Source organism: Apodemus sylvaticus, chromosome 4 (assembly GCF_947179515.1).
Source record: "Apodemus sylvaticus chromosome 4, mApoSyl1.1, whole genome shotgun sequence".
Lineage (NCBI taxonomy): Eukaryota > Metazoa > Chordata > Mammalia > Rodentia > Muridae > Apodemus > Apodemus sylvaticus.
The window spans coordinates 15,928,553-15,949,887 of NC_067475.1; the positions used below are offsets into that span (position 1 = coordinate 15,928,553).

The 21,335-nt window shown below is 40.6% G+C and overlaps 1 protein-coding gene across 1 annotated transcript; it reads left to right on the plus strand.

Annotated features, from left to right (window-relative positions):
• The first annotated feature begins 74 nt into the window (after positions 1 to 74).
• On the plus strand, positions 75 to 17,674 carry LOC127682062 (calcium-activated chloride channel regulator 4A-like). Its single transcript, XM_052178481.1, has 14 exons — positions 75 to 236; positions 3,747 to 3,887; positions 4,050 to 4,197; positions 5,248 to 5,356; positions 6,240 to 6,417; positions 6,959 to 7,177; positions 9,159 to 9,386; positions 10,109 to 10,286; positions 10,898 to 11,004; positions 12,578 to 12,793; positions 13,342 to 13,609; positions 15,408 to 15,578; positions 16,547 to 16,780; positions 17,262 to 17,674. Exons 1-14 carry the CDS (start codon positions 75 to 77, stop codon positions 17,672 to 17,674), a joined length of 2,772 nt encoding a protein of 923 aa, XP_052034441.1.
• The last annotated feature ends 3,661 nt before the right edge of the window (positions 17,675 to 21,335 follow it).

Consider the following 21,335-nt stretch of genomic DNA (forward strand, 5'->3'; position numbering starts at 1 on the left):
AGGTGATTTTAGGAGTATATATAGACCAGGCAAGAGACACAGAGAAAGAAAGACCTCTGGGAGACCAGGCCAGAATGATGGGGTTCTCCAGGGAGGTTGTTTTCCTCCTCCTTCTGCACCTCCTTCGGGGGTCAGACACTTCCTTGGTAAGACTGAATGAGAATGGGTATGAAGACATCATCATTGCCATTGATCCTGCTGTGCCAGAAGATATAACAATAATTGAACACATAAAGGTAAGAAAATCTGGCTTACTCCTATTTAAGTTATGAAGAATAAAAAGGTTAATAGTGATAGTAAGAGTTACTATGGAAACCTCTGAATGCTATGAGAAGGTTGAAAACAGAGCAGACAGTTTTGGAAGGCATGGAATGAAATGAAGGCTGTAAAACATTCCGAGTGAAGGTTCTAGAGGTTCTAAAAGAGATGCTATCTTCTCCCTGTAAGATCAAAGATGAAGCAGAGAGCCTCTCTGAGCGTCAGCTTCCTTGTCTGTCATTTACAAGTTGGATTCTCATTCTGTTTTTGTAATTTACCTATTTATTGTGCATGCATACACATATGCTTGTGACATCTTTGAGGAAATAGAAGCAAATTAAAAGAAAAAGGAATTACAGGTATGCCTTCTTATTCGGGGTCATCAGTAATAACACAGTGACTGGGAGAGTAGATATGATGTTAGTAGGTTACTGTGGGGCATGCTGCCTCAGGAGAGTGAGACAGAGCAGAGTACAGCTATGATAGGCAAGAGTGTGCGTCACTGTTTCCTTCAGGGAAACCCTCAGAGAAGCCCCAAATAATGATGTGACATGTGAGGAGACAGCAAGAAACATATTAATTATGTGGGTAATAGCATCTGTGTAATCAAGGAAACAGTGACTGAGATGGAGGAAGGATGCCTGCCTTACACTGAAGCTGGGAGAGGCTCCTGCACAGGGGCAGAGCCCAGACCACTGGAGAGCGCATCTTTACTTTCCCTCTGAGTGATCAGACTCCATGAAAGGGGAGGATGTGTACACTGTGGTGCCTCTTCCAGGACCACTCTGACTACCTGAAACCACAGAAGGCTCACTCATATCACATCACTGTATGAAGGTAGCATAGGGATGCAGAAGGAGCCAGACTGTGGGTATGGATAGGGGTGTTGACTGGGACAAGGAGCTGTCAGCAGTGATTCAAGTGATGCTGAACATATTGGAAAGTAGCAAAGACAACACTCTTGTTGATTTATACTTGTGTGGAAAGGAGAAGGTAGAGAGGAAGTGTTGAGAGACAAGACAAATTTTACAACTTTGGCTTAACTACTTATAGAGAAGACACCAAGATCTTCATCAGACTTTCCTCAGCTGGGAAGGGAAGCTCTAAGAAAAAGAAGTACTTGGGGAGAAGGAGTTAGCTCGAGGTAGTTTCAAATTGAGATGCTTTTTGACAATATAGATAGAAGAAACAGAAATCTGAACTCATGGGGAAATGTTAAATGTGTACTTGGATAAAAGTTAGAGGCGATCAGCAAGTGGAGTCCACCCAGTGGTTGCAACAGAGGAAGAGGCCCCCTCACTGAACCTAGGGCTTCAGTTTGCCAAAGTCTCTTCCAACTCCAACATTCCATAGAAAGACTGGCATTTTTGCTACATGGTCAGTTTCATGTCCTCAGGGGCAGCATCCACCACTTGTACTACTTGGTTTGGGGTCATCCCCACTTGGCCTAGTGCTCACTGCTTAGCTCCCTACTGGGCATGAAAGAACCATCCTGGTGATTTCCATTGGATTCCACTCATCATACATTCTTGTAAACCACCCAGCAGCCAAGAGGTGTCACTACCTGATGTCCTTTGAACTCTAAAAGACAAAAGAAAAAGTTCTTCCTATAGAATACACTTGGTGTTCACGAATAAATGATCAACTTAAATTTTTTTAATTCAGAAAGTGGATATTTGATAAGACTATTTTTAGAAACAAAAAAGAATTCTCAGCATAGTCCTCTATGGAACATTACAAGTAGAAATTCAATCCTTTGCCAACATGTCTACAGTTTAGTGGTTTTTTTTTTTTTCACACTTAGCCTTTGACAAAGTCCTCTATCATCAGGAAATTTTGGGACTTGCTGTCATCTACTTATACATAATGATTTTGTTAAAGCCCTTATAATTGATGGCTTGATGTTCTCCATTTTAAAGTTTCCTTTGTATTTTGTATTCACGGTCCCTATGGGTTTGAAACTTGATCACTTCTACAAACACTGATATTTCAGTTTTGTTTTGTTTTTTTAAATTATAGTAATTCTGGGGAGGAATTTAGAAGGAACAGCATAGGACTTCTGGTTAGAACACTTTGAGAAACCATTATTAGGCACCTGGTTATCTCTGAAGATGAAAGTTACCTATGCAGTCTCTGATAGTTAGCTCTCCATGGCCTATGCTGCTATCTAAGATAGCCAGCTGAACCATGGAGACTCTCAAGGAAATGCAATCCCTTGGAGTTATACAATACACAACCTACACAGTTGTACACAGCAAGCATACAGGTCCAGTTCGTAACTCAGTTTGAACCATGTTCTCATATCTCATATGTACAGAGAGTACTCTCTTCCTGAAGAACATGGAAGCCTAAATATCTCTCATTTGGAAGAAAAAGGCATCCATGGAGAGAAAGAATTATTTTATCCTCTGTCTGTGTGTGCTGAACAACTTTTGAGCCACTTTAGAGTTCGTTAAATCCTTCCTGCGCTGGACCTTCATTCTCTGGACTCTGACACTCTGACTAATCTGGTGACTATTCCCTAATCAGTTTGCTGAATCTTTACAATGCATGTGAGTCAGAGTGCTGGACTCTCAGAGGGCAGCAGGGTGAGAGACGGAGGCCTTTAGGAGCAGTGGGCTTATGTTAAAGCTGGAAGCATGGGGGGGTCTGCCCTGATAGAGAAAGCAGTGGAGAAACAGATGGCTCCTGCAAAATGAAGAGATTTTTCCTTTTATATATTTTATTTTCCTTTTATATTTTACTTCCCTCTAAGCAATCTGGTTATAAGAACAGTCACCTTAGTTGCTTTTCATCTGTGTTTATTAGACAGTGACTCTGTGGAGAGAGACATCCTCTAAGACATTGCAGTAACTTTGGACTCAAGATACTGGGGGAGAATGGGTATTTTCTCATTGATGACAGAGTAACAATTCTGTGTTAGTTTTTTTCACATGTGCCATGGAATTTTCTATTACCCTACCCTCCACAGGTCCAACCTTCCCACCTCTTCCAGGAGTATGGAAAGAAAGCCCCAACCTGATAGTGATTCTCCTATTCTCCTTAGCTTGCGTCTATAGAGCTGTTTTTGGTTCATTTCTTGAAATTAGGAGTGTTTTTAGTCTACTAAGGGTAAGGTAACCAGGCTTCAGACATTCCATAAGCCAACAAAAAAGTGTTCACACAAATATTATATTCAAATAAATGACTCTAAACTCTAGGTATATAGCTACATAAATCAATTATTCTAATCACCAAGTAATCCTCAAGCTGTCTTTTGAGGTAAGATGATAGAGGACTCTGTACCTTTCCAGGTACAGAGTGAAGCAAGATGTGGATTGACAGAAGTCAGATTAGAAGGGTGGGCAGAGCCTGCTGATGAATGACCTTGATGAATGGCTCCTTTTGTAGTAACAACAACAACGTAACAGGGCACTCCAGAGACGAGGGCCTTAGATATAATTCCTCTCTCATGATCATTTTCACATATCTTTTTCCTTTGATAATAGGAAATGGTGACTAAAGCATCTACATACCTTTTTGAAGCTACAGAAAAAAGATTTTTCTTCAAAAATGTATCTATATTAATTCCTGAGAGTTGGACAAACAATACCCAGTACAGGAGGCCAAAACAGGAGAGTTACAAGCATGTAAGTATCATTTTTTTTTTTTGGTCTAACAACAATAACAACAACAACAAAACTGTTTTCTGGTACTTGCTAGTTTTGTTAGAAATTTATTGACTCAGACTTTTTCCAACTTTTGTTTTTTTCTGTTCTTCAAGTGTTAACTATCTTTTTTAACATTCCCAGGCTGATGTTAAAGTTGCACCTCCTGCTCTCAAAGACAGAGATGAGCCCTACACCAGGCAGTTCACACAGTGTGAAGAGAAAGCAGAATACACCCACCTCACCCCTGACTTTGTACTGGGGAGAAAACAAAATGAATATGGAGATTCAGGTGGGGAATCTGATTAAAGCATTGCATGTTTGCAACAAGCAACTCTATATTCTCTTAAATAAGCAGATTGGAACAGAAATACTTGGGTCCAAGTCTTGATTGCTCTATTAGCTTTGTGATGTTAAACAAGTGGCTTATTTTCAGGTGCTTATTTGAAATCATTTAATTATCTCAAAATTCACCAAATTCTTGGTGCAGTAGTCAATATAATCTACATAATTTAAATAGCATATCTATATCTTTCTTTAATATCAGCTCTTTCATGTTCATTTTTAGTCTGTTTTTCCCTAACGTTGCACCCTCGCAATATCTATACAGAAGAGTTCCATATATCTGATTAGGCTGTTGACAGGGTTGATACTTTGCAAGCCATTAACTAAAATGTGAGACTGACTCCCCAAGAACTGAAAATCAAATCCTAGTTTACTGTGACTGTGGCATATGCTCCATTCCATTTCATTGACTTAACATGCTGTGGAATAAAAAATTAATATTCTGTACAGTAATGAGTGCCACTTAATACGAAAGCCTTTTAATAAACAAAATATAAACATTAAGAGTTAGGGAAAACCTAAATCCAAATGTAATCTCCCTCTCTTCTCTTTTTCCCTCTCTCTCTCTCACACACACACCTCTCTCTCTATCTTTCTCTCTTCTCATCTCTCTCCTATTTTTTCTCTCTCTTTCTCTCTCTGTCTCTCTCTATCTCTCTGTCTCTCTCTATCTCTCTGTCTCTCTTCTCTTTCCATCTCTCTCTGTCTCTCTGTGTCTGTCTCTGTCTTTCTCTTCTCTCTCTGTGTCCTTCTCCATCTCACTCTGTCTCTGTCTCTGTCTCTGTCTTTGTTTCTCTGTCTCTCTCTGTAGGGGAGGTGTAGTTGGCAGAGAACTACTTGAGAGTCAGTTCTTATCACTTCCACATGGGGTTCCATGAGGTCGTAAGGTTTGATGGCAAGCACTTTATCCACTGAGTCATCTCAGTGGCCCAGAAATTTTTGAGATATAAAATTTACCAATTGAATTATATTTATATATTTAAAAAATGTGTTACAGGAAAACTGTTCGTCCATGAATGGGCTCACCTTCGCTGGGGAGTATTTGATGAGTACAATGAGGACAAGCCATTCTACAGCGCTTCCTCAAAGAAAATTGAAGCAACAAGGCATGGCATGACTCCTAAGTACCCATAAATGACCTCTCACTTTTAACTGCCCTATAGTCCTTTCCAATGACAAGCATCCATGTTTTGTCCCAAGGCACACAACAGATACAAACCTGTTTTATGCTTATTTTAGACCATTTTCCTTGAAGACAATGACTGTCTGTGTAAAAATGCACATAGCCTCAATGCCAACAATTTGTATGGTATTTTGATGCTTTTTTATTAACACAACTCTCCCATAGATGCCAGAATTTATTTAGAATTTGCTTACTGGATGGGAACTGCAAGCCAATGAGATGTGTTCTGGCTAAAGCCTGGTGTCTCTGTTTTGATCTCTGCCGGCTATGACTCTCCCATGGACTAGCACACATCAATCCTTTGCCTTTCTTGGAAGTCCCTCAATCTCTGATTCCAGTCACATTGTCCTCTGAATAAAAAGATGTTCCCTAATTAGTCAAAACACATGTAGTGATATGATGTCCCACTCTTCAAGGATGTCTTCCTGGAAAAGAAGACTGCCCGCACACCAAGAATAAATGGTCGAAAGTTTCTGTCAACCAGCTGCCTGGAGACAGTTGGTACAAGGCCAGCTGCAGGAATGTCTAAGGGAAAGACACACCCACAGCTTTCATCCTAGCTGAGAGTCCCACTGTGTGTGACTGGAGATACCTCTTGGGTTTGGGTGTTTGTTTGTTTGTTTTTTTCATTACAATTTCTTAAAGAACAAATGGTTGTTTTGATTGGCCCTCTTGACCTTTGCCAGCAGTTCAGGAAGGTCATGGCACCTACACAAGAAGTACCATGCCACAAAGCTCAGAGGGAACAGGAGCACTGTTCAAATGAATGACTGAGTTGTCTCTTAGATTCACTTCCATATTTGCAGGTGCTCCACAGGTATCACGGGTGTGAATAGAGTCCATACATGCCAAGGGGGCAGCTGTATAACCAGAAGGTGCAGAACTAACTCTACCACAAAATTATATGAAAAAGATTGTCAATTCTTCCCTGATAAAGTTCAATCAGAAAAGACATCCATAATGTTCATGCAAAGTATCAATTCTGTAAGTATTGGACCCAGTCACTGTGCTCAGAATCTATAATCAAAGCATTTGTCTAATATTAATTTTAAAATAATGATGATGATGATGAAAAAAGTAAGAAACTATGCATTACTAGGCAAGCACTCTACCTGAAACATAATGGATATCAAGCACGACATGAAGATTAAATATGTTAATGTAGAGTTCATTGAACATTGGCTGACACACAGTAAGTATTCATCCTCTATTGTATATTATTAGCACTCTTGTCTATTAATAGCTAGATAATTATTGCTAACTCTGATAATAAGTCTACTTCAGTGTTTTATTGACCAGGCATATTTATATTATACATATTCTCCTGTAATTTTTTAAAAGATGTTTTCAATTAAAGTTGAAACTTGCCCCACACTCTCAACAGCCACTTTTTCTTACTAGATTCACTTTGCTACACCAGCCTGATTGTTTCTACATTCTAACACTGGACATACTTTTGCTTTGCATTCCAGATCATTTTGTAATACATGAAATAGTAATTTTCTACACTTTATTGCACTTTTAGGTGACTGAATTCTGTAAAGAAGAAAACCATAATCAAGAGGCTCCAACTCTACAAAATATGAAGTGCAAAGGCAGAAGCACGTGGGAAGTAATCAGCAGTTCTGAGGATTTTAAGAATAGTACACCTATGGAAGGGTCACCCCCTCCACCATTCTTCTCCCTGCTGAGGATCAGTGAAAGAATTGTGTGCCTAGTTCTTGATGTGTCTGGGAGTATGACTGTGAGTTCATGGGCTCATGTTCATTTGTTTTGTTTTGTTTTTATTTTGAGTATAGAAATGTTCTCAAAGAAGTACATTTAGATGATGATGAGTTTATAGTTCATTTAGGATGAACAATGGAAGTATGTTCTTGTAATCCTAGCATTTGGGAGACTAGGAAAGTTCAAAGTCAGTTGGGTTGCACAGTAAGATACTGTCTCATAAGACAAACAAAAAAAGTAGATATCATTATAGTCCAGAAATGTGTTTCTCTCTGTCTCAGCATCACCTACATCATCTGTGTAAATCATTACTGTCCTCTACAATTTAGTAGAGACACTCATTTTCACCAAGAGAAGGGCTGGGATCTAGGGGTGCAGTATAGGAGCTCACCCTTTGCCAATTCCAAAACTGCCTTTTGCATATCCCTGGTTTTGTATATTTTATTGATACTGCCTGTGCCTCTCCCAACCAGACTGAGTTCCACTCAAAACTAGAACCTCATCTGATCCAGAGTTCATAATATATGTGTCCAATAGGTAACTGCTAAAATGAATGAGACACAAACAAGGAAGTGTAATATGATAAAGCACTCAGAGAGTGCACTGTGGTGTGGGACAAATGTGCTAAACAGAAAGCACCAGCAAGTAAGGTGAGGTGATTATTGAAAGGGCAAAGAATGAGAAGGACTGAGGAGGTGAGCCACAGTGACATGGGATTTCATGGAAGACAGAAGAACGTTCAAAATCACTACACACAGGTAGCTTGAGAAACCTCACTGAAGAGAGAAGAGACTGCCAATTGAGAGATGAATAGACTTCCCCAGATAGGGTCCTGGGAGATCTGTGTTTAAAGGCTAAGTATGGCTCAGCAGGTCAAATATTCTATCAATAAGAGTTCAAGAATCAGAAGAGAACTGACTCCTCAAAACTATCTTCTGACATCCACATGGACAGCATGACACACACACACACACACACACACACTCACACAAACACACACACCACACACACACATACACACACAAACACAAACACACACATACACACACACAATAATGATGATGATGATGATGATGATGATGATGATGATGATAGAGGCAGAAGAGATAGTACTATGTGCCAAGGCATTTTTGGCTAACTAACAACTTGAGTACAAACTCTGGAATTGAAATGGTACAAGGCAATCACTAAGTCCCTGTATTTGTCCTCTCACCTCTCCATGTACACAATGACATGTGTGCTGTGGTACAAGTATCATTGCACACCCACAATCTCAAGATACCAAAGAATTGTAATAAAAATCAGAGAAAGCGATTGATTAGCAGGCAAAGCAAAACTGTAGATATGTAGGAGCATTGAGATTTGGTTCAAGAAGTTCGCAAACCAGTTTGGGTATACAGAGAGGATCTAGAGGAAATAAATGTGTAACGTGTATGTCTTGGGCACTCATCTAGTTAAAAGAGACATGGTTACCAGTGAGTTACCAGGAAGCCAGGTCAGTCGCCCCACTGATGGAGAAGCAGGGAAAGGCTAGAAGTAGAAGGGGCAGGGAAGGCGGGGGGCCTCTCAGAGTTAACAGGAGCTCAGCAGGCTCCTTGATGAGCTACACAGCTCAGCCAAGTTTGGAGATAAAGACAGGATGGTCGAGGTCTCAAATCTCCTGAGCTAGGAGTTTATCTTATCAGGAGTGATTATGGGGCGAATGTGGCACTAAGATGTGAATCTTTGCCTTAGCTTCAACACAAGCTCCACCTTTAACTTGGTTGCTTAGCCTCTGGGAGCAGCCTCAGGTAGAAAGCTATGAACTTCTTCATGTGCCCCATCATACATATAACCACATTTGTTAATTTACCAGTTAAAAATTATAATTGGTTTCTTCTATAGTACAAGATAATAGTTGTCCATGTCTTGTCAATAAGCCCCAAGCACAGTTTTATGAGATCTGCTCTCATCTTCCAGTTGAAAACCACTCATTTCTTTTCTTATCATTTTTCACTCAGGGTTATGATCGCCTCAGTCGAATGAACCAAGCTGCAAAATACTTTCTAAGCCAGATAATTGAAAATAAGGCCTGGGTAGGGATGGTACACTTCGAAAGCCAGGCCACTGTTAAGAGTGAGTTGATCCAGATCCACAATGACACAGAGAGAAACCAGCTCTTGGAAACCTTACCTACAAGTGCCAGTGGAGGGACGTCCATCTGCTCCGGAATCAGGGCTGCATTTCAGGTGAAAATCCCACTGCACATTTATTTTGGTCTTTGATTTGCTTTAGGACAGACTGAAGTTCTACTGTTCTTACTTTTCTCCTAATTTTAACAAAATTAACTTAAAAGGTTCTAGACTAAACACATGGGGAAAAAATAACTTTGACATATTTACTATCTTAGCACTTAGGAAAGCCAAAAGGATAAAAATTTCAAGATCATCTTTGGCTAGACCATCTGAGGCCACCATGAGATGAATGAGACTCTGTCTCATCTGCAACTTCAACATGCTTAGACCATTAACCCCCTGTTATCTAAGTATTCAAGGGTTTTGTAATTTGGAGTCTATCATCTGCTAACTCTGGTGTGGTTACTCACTGTACCTGGTTCTGTATACAGCTAATTTTTTTATAAAATTAGTTTGTCAGAGGATAACAGATAAAGGCAATGCATTCCATATTTTAAGTATCTATTTGCCTGAGTTTTCTAGGATCAGATGCCATTTAGTCCATGTGGATTTTTCCTAATTTCTGATCCCACCCATCTTTCAATTGAACAAACATCCCCTGTTTTGGGGATGGGAGACAGAAAATAGTTAATGTTCTTCAAAGATTATGAGCATAAACTCTATAATTCTTAAACAGTAATTATCTCTATCCTATACATTTTTATAGTTTCTTTTCTGTAACTTTCCATCAGGACAGCTGATCTAGTATGATAGCAGTATTATGAATGTGCTTGCAGGTGTTTAAAAATGGAGGATACCAGACAGATGGGGCTGAGATCTTGCTATTGAGTGATGGGGAGGACAGCACAGCCAAAGATTGTATTGATGAGGTGAAAGACAGCGGGGCCGTAGTTCACTTCATTGCCTTGGGACCATCGGCTGACAAAGCTGTAACAAACATGAGCATTTTAACAGGTAAAACACAATCTCTACATTACAGACTTTCTATTGTTATGTATAAATGTAGAGCTGATGTTCAACTGCATCTTCTAAGCACAATTTAACAAGAGCCAGGCCAGGGACTGGAGAGCAGAGTCATACAACCTCCATTCTCATCACATTCTTTGTCCAGTTGGCTGAAAAAGACACACAAAACAGTCAATCCAAACACATATATCACATTCCTTCATAATAGGAAGAATACAGAATAAAATTTATTTGACACATACAAGTTGTCCATGCTCCCAAAATGTTGTAGTGAGGAAGGAGGGCAAAGGAGGTATATGAAATCAAATGACTCCCAAGACAGACCTTGAACAAAGTCTGGGACTTTCCAGGACTAAAAGACATTAAGAAAATTCCAACTATGGTAACTTATTTTAATATACATATGCAATGAAAACTGATTACATGCTTCTAGTACCTTCTCAAACATAGTAGAGAATACAAAACCACTAGTACAAGTATCAATTATTATACTAGATTGGCTTTCATTGTACTAAATATATAGTTACATAGTTAATCATTAAATTACAGTAAGAACTTTTGTTCTACAAAACAACATAGCTTGTTCTTTCATATTTTAGGTGGAAATCACCTGTTTGCTACAGATGCAGTCGAGAACAATGGACTCATTGATGCTTTTGGGACCCTGGCTTCAGAAAATGCTGATGTCACCCAGAAGTCACTTCAGGTCATTTTACCCATCCCTAATGCCATTGTGGGACCAATGTGACCTTCTTTTCTGAGACTTTGCTGATGAGGATTCAAAAAGTGGTATTCCCATTCAAAAGTTCTCTGCATCCAATGAGACACTTGCCAGCTTAAGCCAGGACTGTGAGTTTAGCGTGATACTTTAAAGAATTGCCTTGTTCCTATCAGGACTGAAGGTGTTGGGGGGGTTGACACCTAGGATACAGTAGAAATGGTTCATTCATTCTACTGTTCCTAAAATAGCAACCCTAGAAAGCACACACATGAACAAAGTTGGATAGCTTTGGGCTTCCCATTACGTGAAATAAACTGAGCACAGAAAGATGAGGTTCATGATCTCATATACAACTGAAATTCAAAACAGCTGAATTTACAAGTAAAGATAAAACTATAATGATATAATTAACATCAACTGAGAGAATGTCCTAGGAAGGGGATATAGACACAAACTTTCAGTTAAATAATAAGCAAGTCCAAGAGATGTATTACATAAACATAGTGACAACTACAATTTAATAGCATTTTATCATATTTGAGGTAATTGATGAGAAAGTGGATTTAAGTATCTCCACTGTAACATACAAAGATGAGTAGTGAGGAAGCTGTTATGTTAACTGTTGTGTTAATTAGTTTGATTTAGGCCATTTATACTGATTCAAAATATCATGGTTACATGACAAACATGCAATTTTGTAAATTTACAAAAACTATTTAAAAAATTAACTCTTCTCAGGTAAGATCTGTCAACAGAAATGAATAGTTACTCTGTGACTCCTCCCAGAAGAGACCCTATGGCTTGCTTTCTCCCTTCTCAGGATTCTTGCATTCAACATCAGTTTTCCCTCTTTGGCATGGACTCCATGTCCAAAGCTTCACTCTCAATCCTGTGTGGAAATGTAAAGATTCTGTATTAGCAATCTCCCCAAGAGTGTTTTCTTGATTGTCTTTCATGCCTTCCTAGGGACTGAACCTAGAGCCTCTAACACACTGGGCTAGCTTCCTACCACTGAGCTGTGTCCAGCTACAGGCCTGTTTGAGTTTCACTGTGGGAGCCTTTACTCTGTTCTAATTAAAACACTCTAAATCACCCCAGGCATTATCTTTTGGGTCCTCAGTGAGATAAGGAAAACATGTTTCTTACACACACACACACACATGCACACACACAATCTACACTAATTCTGTGTGGGTTTTAGCTTTCTTTACAGTCAACAGCAACATTTTCCAGAAAACTAAGTATAGCAGGATCAGTCACAACTCTTCAACTGGTATTTCTACTTTAAAGGTCCTGTCATACCCTACCCTTTCTTCAGAGTCTGCATTACCAACCTTGAACTGTCACATCCCAAGAAGCCTTCAGGATGATGGCAAATCCATTGACAGGAAGGGAGGGAAGAGAAGAAAGTTAAGGTAGTTCAGCATATGCAAGACTGTTTTCAGGTCAAATAGGATGAATTATCTAGAGAAAATAATAATAATAATACTATTTTCTTCTGTAGTTATTACATTTTTTGTTTTTCTTGTTTTTTACTGTTTCTTTTACATTTAAACAGCTTGAAAGCAAGGGGGCCATCCTGACTGATACACTCTGGCTGAATGACACTATCATAATTGACAGCACTGTGGGAAAGGACACATTCTTTCTCATCACCTGGAGTAAACAAGCCCCTGACATTTATCTCAGGGATCCCAAAGGAACACAAATCACGAATTTCACAATAGACGTACCATTCAAAATGGCCTATCTCAGTATCCCAGGAAGAGCTCAGGTAAGCCACTAGCGTTTTAATTTTCCCCTAAAGATATTCTTCCAAGGAGGCTGTAAGTACATCATAAATGTGTGTACAGTAACTCTACCATCTTCAAAATGAAATTAAAAGGGCTGTACTTCCCTTACCTGTGTGATCCTGAGCGCTGTGGTGTCTGTTAGGGGAGAAGAAGCCTCGGGTTAATAGAAAAGGGAAGGCATCTGAGGACAGGGAGGAAGAAATGAGGAAAGTACTGCTCCCCTCTGTTCCCATTCTGTCTGCCAGAGTCATGGAATATATGACACTGAGACCAAAGAATAAAGCCAAAGCAAAAGCAGAATTATCAAAACATTATTTTCCAATTGAGATATCACAAAATGAAAATATCATGCATAACATCACGTCCAGCTCTCTCAGCTTCAAGAGGAATCAAAACCTTCCTAAGACCACTCAACCCAATTTCTTGCTTTTTTTTTTTTACTTCCATGCTTTATTTTAAAATCACATAATGGGGAAAAACATGTTGTTGGACTCTAAATGCTTGCTGCATGTTTCATTGAAAATTCTAGGTGGGCGTTTGGACTTACAACCTGGAAGCCAAAGTGAACTCAGAGATACTAACGATTACAGTAACCTCTCGGGCAGCAAGTTCTTCTGTGCCACCAATCACTGTGAATGCTAAAGTAAACACAGACACTAACAGTTACCCCAGCCCAATGACTGTGTATGCAGAAGTGCTACAAGGGTACACACCCATCATTGGAGCCAGAGTGACAGCTACCATAGAATCAAACAGTGGAAAAACAGAAGAACTAGTCCTGCTGGACAACGGTGCAGGTAAATCACAGACTTTTTGTTTCTAGTTCCAAATGTGTCATGTGTTCCTGGGGCAGTGGATACAAAAAGATGGCCACCTGAAGAGTTAACACAGATTAAGAAGGAACAGCAAGATGAGCAGGAAATGCAATCTGGTAACACCCAAGTGCTTAGTAAGCATCTTGCACATGTAACAATTCTGTTTATGTCAGCTGCTGCCAAATTATGTTTGCAATCTTAACAGGCATTGCATGACTCCAGCTAAGGCAGGCTCATTCAGGAGACAGAGAACACAAGCATTCCTCATCCGTACATGCTTCTTAGGGGAGGTCACCAAAAAAGTGTGATCACAGCAGGTGATGCACAGGTTGTCTCTCCAGTGGGAGAGGGTAACAGAACCTGGGATGCTGACAGCTGAAGGGAAAGAAGCAAGAGTGATTCCCCACAGCTGGAACAAACCACAGATAGAGTCCTGGGAGCTGGGACCCAGGAGAAGCTAGAGGTCGGACAGAGAGGGGGACTGAGCACTGCAGCATCCTGGCATTTCTGCATTCCAACATTCCAGGCAGGAAGCCTAGAAGTGTATAGGCTGCTCTGCAGGGAGGTGGTACAGAAACCCTTTCCCTGAATAAATTTGAATAAATTAACAAATGTGGTCCACATGTGGACAAGTAAAGATGCCCATCAGTGCATTTGGCAATGTCATTTTATGTCATTCTACAAACTTGTCTTCAGATACATTTGACTTTTCTTGGAGTGAATTCCATGTTTTCTTTCATTGCAACAATAATTCTACAACTACCTCTCACTGATTCCCAGGCCTGTCTACACCACATATAACTTCATGCTTCTTGTTTCATTTATTGGTATTTTATTAGATTACCAGATGAGCATTTAGTTGATAGGTGGATGAAACTAATTTAAAATTCCTTTCCTGGAAAAGAAGAAAAAGAAGAAGACTGCCAATAACCGAGCACTGCATGCTTCAGTGTACAGAGGAGGCACTTGAAGGACTGCTCAGGTGCTTCTTTAGGTAGTCTGGGAAGTCTGCATGTCTGAAAACCCCAGATATTTAGAAGGACACAGATGTCACTGATGCAAGAAAAAGAACATTGTTCTTTCCAGAGTATATGGAAAACTCATTTTCAACTTATCAAGTATTCCCTATGCTCATCCTTGTAAGAGTAGACTTATGCTACAATGTTTCTGAGATTCTCCCAAACATTTATTCCAAGAGTAAAATGTACTTTTTTCTCTGTTGAACTACAGGGATAAGTGATTGGGAGAACAAAAACAGCACAAAAGAAAAGAAAAGAAAAGAGAAAAGAAAAGAAAAAACATAACTGTTGATTATAAAGCAAAATAAGTTAATTTAGTTGTCTAAGAGGAATGATGATAGTTAAATCTTATATGAAGGTACATTTGTGACAGGAAGTGCCTCACTTATATAAAAAGAAGGAAAATCAGGAAGATTAATGAAATGAAAGTCATTCAATTGAGAGAGAAATGGTAAGAAGAGTCTTACTACCTCTTCATAAGTTGGTAGGGCACAGAGAGATAAAGTATTTATGATATATACACAATTATCTGTGTGAGTAAATGTGCTATATGAGTGCCAATATATACGTGCCAAAGAGAGTGAGAGTACACAATTCAATAATTTATTGTTGGGAAGAAACTGATGGAGATGTACTCCATACAGATGTGAAACTGTAAGCATAGGAACAGGCTGTGTATAAGGCCATGCATGTGTGACAATGCACAGCAACTTCTCATCTAACACAATGATTGTCATTCACGTCTTTATGCTTTTAACAAGGGGCTGATGCTTTCAAGGATGATGGCGTCTACTCCAGGTACTTCACAGCTTATTCAGAAAATGGCAGGTACAGCTTAAAAGTCCGTGCAGATGGAGGAACACACTCTGCCAGGAGAAGTCTGCGGCATCCGTCAAGCAGAGTGGCGTACATACCAGGCTGGGTAGTGGACGGTGAGTGTCAGAAACCCAGTGAATCATTTTCGAGGTTTCATATGCTGTAGGCTGCAAACATTTTCTAGTTCAAAATACAACTCCCCCCATTTCTAGAGTGAGATCTTTATACAGTTGTCTCTACATTAACCCAATCTAGGCCTAACAACCAATAGGGGCTGAAAACCGATATGCTAGTATATAATAGTGTGGAACATCCTTAGACTACCAGCAACAATGTGTCTACCTTTCAGCTCAGGACAAAGGAAATGGCCACTGTGCTAGGAACAGAAGTGCCAGCCAGTGGGGCAGTCTGTCCTTGGAGTTACAGGAGCTTCCATGTTTAAGCTTTCTTTCCTTACTCCTCATGAGGAGGCGTGAGGAGCTAAGCAATGGAATATAAGTCAAGAGTTATTTCTTAGCACTTTTACCATGGAGGGAAGGCAGCCATCTATCTGAGTGTTAAGGATAGAAGTAGTGTTTGTTTCCCTAGACACATTTCTAGTCAGAAACAACTTGAGAAATAAAGCAATACTTTCCTTAAGGCATATGTTTGAGAGGCATGGTGGCACACACCTGTGATCCCAGCATTTAGGGGACAGAGGTAAGAAGGAAGAAAAGATTTCATGGTCATCCTTGGCTACAAAAGTACATTTGAGGCTAGCCTAGGTTTCATGCCTGCCTCTTTGATTTTGGATTTGTTTTGTTTTGTTGATTCATGTAACAAATTGCATGACATCTTCATTCGTTGCAGTTTTCAGTTCAAAGCAAATGATTACCCAATTTGATTTGATAACATTATGGTAAGAATTCTGGAGGATGAATTTTCCCACAAATGGAATGCTTATGATTGTAGCACATCATAAAAATGCAACCATAGGAATGAAGAGAGAAAGAGGAAAGGAAAGACAAGGAGGGTCAGGAAGCTGACCGAGTTTTAAAAAGAGTATACAGTTCCATCTGATTTAACTAGAGAATTTTAAATGCAGGACAAATTCAAGGAAATCCACCCAGACCTGAAACAACTGAAGCTACTCAGCCAGTCCTGGAGAATTTCAGCAGGACAGCATCTGGAGGCGCCTTTGTGATGTCCAATGTTCCATATGGCCCATTGCCTGATCTGTACCCACCAAGTCAAATCACAGACCTCCAGGCCACACTTGAAGGGGAAGAGATTAGTCTGACATGGACGGCCCCAGGAGATGATTATGATGTTGGAACAGGTAAGAACAAGGACCCTGTGGGTTTGACCAAAGTGAGAGATGTCCAGGGTGGTGCAAGAGCAGACAGCCAGAGGAGAGCACTGGTGACTGACACCTCAGCCAAGCAGGAGTGTGAGGATCTGAGGTGTTATGGTTTATGACACAGGTCTTGCTTTTCATGCAAGCCTGTCTTTAAAAGTCAGAATTCAGCTGGGCAGTGCTGGCGTATGCTGTTAATCCCAGCACTTGGGAGGCAGGGGCAGGAAGATTTCTGAATTCGAGGCCAGCCTAGGCTACAGAGTAAGTTCCTGGACAGCCAGTGTTATACAGAGAAACTTTGTCTCAAAACAACTAAATAAATAGATATAGACAGAACTCAGCTTTTACAGAAAAGTGAATAAGACTTTTGATGTGAGTGTGACTAAATATTTGTAAGGGCCACTAAAAAGATATTTAATATGGTGTGATTCAGTAACTAACCCACTCATACTGTATTTCTTAGTTCAACAGTATATCATAAGAACAAGTGAAAATATGACTGACCTCAGAGACAATTTTAATAATTCTCTTCTGGTTGATACGACTAACCTTAAACCAAAAGAAGCCAACTCCAAGGAAACCTTTACCTTTAAACCAGAAAATATCACAGAAGAAAATGCAACCTATATATTCATTGCCATTGAAAGTGTTGACAAAAGCAATTTGACTTCAGTACGATCCAACATCGCCCAAGTAGCACTGTTCATCCCTCAGGCTGAGCCCATCCCTAATGAAATTCCACGCTCCAGAGTTAGTATTTCCACTATTGTGCTGTCTGTGGTGGGCTCTCTTGTACTAGTCTGTATTATTGTAAGTACCACTGTTTGTATCTTAAAGAACAAAAGGTCCTCATCAAGAGCTACAACAACATTTTGAAAAGCAACATAACTAAAAAGATATTTCTGAGTTTTTAAAGTATATCCCATGTGATCATGAACTCAAAAATAATTTCAAGAGGGTCGAAAAGAGTACTTTAAGCACACCCATTCAGTGAAAACCTACCAATATTAATGTTTATAATTTTATTGACTTATCATAGTGGTAAATAAAACTGATTTTATATTGATCTCTAGTTGTGTATTTTTTTTCCGGATGCAGAGGTTTTCTGAAATGATACTTCAGATTGCCTGAAGAAATTCAAAGTGTCTATTTAAGTAGCCAAGACACAATATAAAGAGAAAATCAACTACATTTGGAGAGGAAAAAAAGGAATTTGATCTTGGTATTATCAATATAAGTTAATGGCATAGTAGTAACTCAAAATCCCCAACTCTACATTATCATAGTGAAGGTCATTCTTGCTTTAATTCATGGATATGGAAAATACTATTATAATTATTTTACTTTTATTTATTTTGTATGTGTACATGTGTATGTGTGTATGCATGTATGTGTGTATGTGTGCCTGTATATAAATATATATGTATGTATATGAAATCATGTGGAGTGTAGATCAGAAGACAATTCATGAAAATGGGTTCGCTCCTTCCATCATGTGGGTCCCAAGAACCAAACTACTTTTGTCATGTTTGGAAGAAAGTGTCTTCAGTCTGGGCCCAGGATGATACTGTATTTAAAGATCAGACACCACCTGTTTATATTTCAGTTTAACCTAAACACCTCTTTTCTCTGAAAATCCCACCAACCTATGTACATTTCATTTATCTCAAGAAAGAATTGTTGAAGCTATAGACTATTGACTTTTTTCAGAGAAAAGAAAGCAAGATATGTTTGAATCCATTACTCAGAGGCACAACCTAGAGGGCTCAACAATATGGATGGAAAGGAGTTAAGGAGAGAAAGAAAGGAGGTTGCAAAGAGTAGATAAAGGAGATTGTGCAGAGTAGATTCACATTGCAGGTCATTCTTCCAATCCTTTCATGAGACCAAGTTAGCTCAATTATGGCTTACTTCACACAACACCCAATGCTGGTGAGGATATGAAGAAAGAGGGACCTTCACTCATGTTCTGTGGGAATTCACATTGGTGAATTTAAACCATGAAGGCCATGTGACCCAGGGGAATCACTCCTGGTTATATATCTACCGGAAAGCCTCAATGTCCTATCGCAGAGGTCCTTGTACAGCCATGGTCATTGCAGCACTATTGGCAATGGCCTAATGTCCATATGCAGTTGAACAGGTAAGGAAAATGTGGTGCATTTGTACAACAGATTATATATAAGCAACCATGTGGGAGACCAAACTGTGGGAAACCACTTTCAAGAGCTCTCACCTCGAGAATCCACTGACCTTTTGTCGGGAGCCGAACCACCCCCTCCTTCACACAAGGCTGATTGTGAGAATCAACTGATCCTTATCTTGGCTGAACACCTCCGGTTGTCTAGGCAGAACCAGCATTCCAGAAAAACTGCTAGATGTTTCAAGACCACAGTCAGCATCCGCCCCAGATGATCTTCCCTCTTTCTGTGCCTTTAGCATTCCCCCTCAGCCCCTCCCTGTGTGTTCATAACCAGGCTTTCAGCCTTTCAGTAAACAGGCCTTGACAAGACAACCCTTTGCTTGGTCTCGCTCCATTTTATCGCACGTTTTTCTTTCAGGCTTGGTTCCCCTCGACCCCCTGAATAACTAGGTCCCACGGGATGGGATAAGTGATGCCTCAATGTGGGGCTCGAGGTACAGAAACCACCCCCGGAGAAGGCTGCCACAGCTAAGAAGCCATTTGGAGGAGCGCTCTCACCACTCATGAGAGAAAGTCCTCCTTGGTAAGCTGACATTTCTCCGTCCCAAAGGAATGGGCCATAAGTTGTCTAAAGAAGCGATCTTCATCAGAGACCTGAAAGCTTCTCTCAGGAAAAGGGAAGTTAAAGTTAAAAAGAAAGATTTGATAAAATTTTTTATTTTCATAGATCAGACATGCCCCTGGTTTATCATTGATGGGCCAGAGATCCACCGTAAAAAATGGCAAAAAGTAGGTCAAGAACTAAATGAAAAATTTACCAGTCAGGGCCCCAATGCTGTCCCTGCAACTGTTTTCTCTTACTGGGGACACATTCATGATGTAGTAGAAGGTGCGACCGAGGATCCTGATAAACGGCAACTTTTGTTGGTCACTGAATATTGCCCCCGCCCCTTGTCTCGGGTGGCTTCAATGACCTCTCTTTCCTCCAAAAAGAACTCTTCAAAACCTTCCTCGGTCATTATAGACATGTCTGAGGCCCCGCCACCCACTCCCCTGGCTTCTCTTTATCCTCTGCTCCAGAGGGGCCCATCCCCTTCTGATATGCCATTAATTAATCCAGTCTTTAAGAGACTCCCAGATAGGGAGTCCTTAGATCCCGGAGATACAGCCACTGTGGAGGAGGAGGTGGCTCATTATCGTAATCCTGACTGGCTGCCGCTTGCTTCAGCCCCTTCACATGGCCCCCTCTCTATGTGCCACAAATTTGCGCACCCACCTTTGTGCACCCATCCTTGCCCACTGCCACCATGGAAGCCAGGGACAAACTCGCATCTCGGGTCGCTGAGTTACAATGAGTTTCTACATCTCCAAAAGCAGTTTGCCCAACTCTCTATGGAACTCTCCTCATTACAGGCCTCTTTTAAAGAGACTCTTCCAGTTGCGGTCCTGAGCTGCTTTAGAAATGAAACCTCACCCACGGATTCGGGTTGTGTTAAAGGGAAAGCTCCTCGGGGCCTAAAATCTAAAACCCTGGCTTTCTGTGTTATCACCCGCTCTATAGGAGCCTCTAATTCTCCTACTTCCACCTCGGAGGACTCTCCTCCAGCAGCTACAGCCGAACCTGTGCCTGCTGCACCTGGCCCTAATAATCTTCCCCCCTGTCGAATCTGGCAGCAAGGATGAGGCTGCTGGCAAAGGAAAAAGTGAAACTGAAGAACAGGTGCCAGTGCCCACCGATCGAGGAGAGTTCCATAGATTACATTTTTAAAGCCTGAGAGAACTCAATACTGCGTTCAGGACCTATGGACGCAATGCCCCCTTTACTCTATCTGTTCTTGAGTCAGTCCCAAATGGCGGGTATATGCTTCCTGGTGAGTGGTTCAATTCGTCCTGACACGCAGACAGTTCTTGACCCCTGCCAGTCGATTGCAGCCATTAACCAAAAATCCTCTCGGTTGCCCTCCGCAACCTGGACATTTGAAAAACTTAGTGGCCAGGGCAAATATGCAACCGAGGCTTGCCAGTGGTGCTTTCCCATCAGCCTTCTGGCACAGACGCTAGCGCTGTCCTTAGTGCCTGGCGGGCAATTCCGGCCAGAGGCTCAGTTGTCACACCCCTGACCAAGATCATCCAGGGAGCTCAGGAAGATTATAGCGAATTTGTAAGTCACCTACTTGAGGCTGCAGAGAGAACCCTGGGCCATGAGGAATCAGACAATAAACTTATTAAGTAGCTGGCTTATGAGAATGCCAACTCAGCCTGTAAGGCTGAGTTTTGTGGCAAAGTTAAAGATAAAGATCTTAATGAGATGATTTGCCTCTGCTGTGATGTGGACAACTTTACCCATAAGGTATCGCAAGCTGTTGATTCACCTCGCAGTTGGCGCTGCTCTCC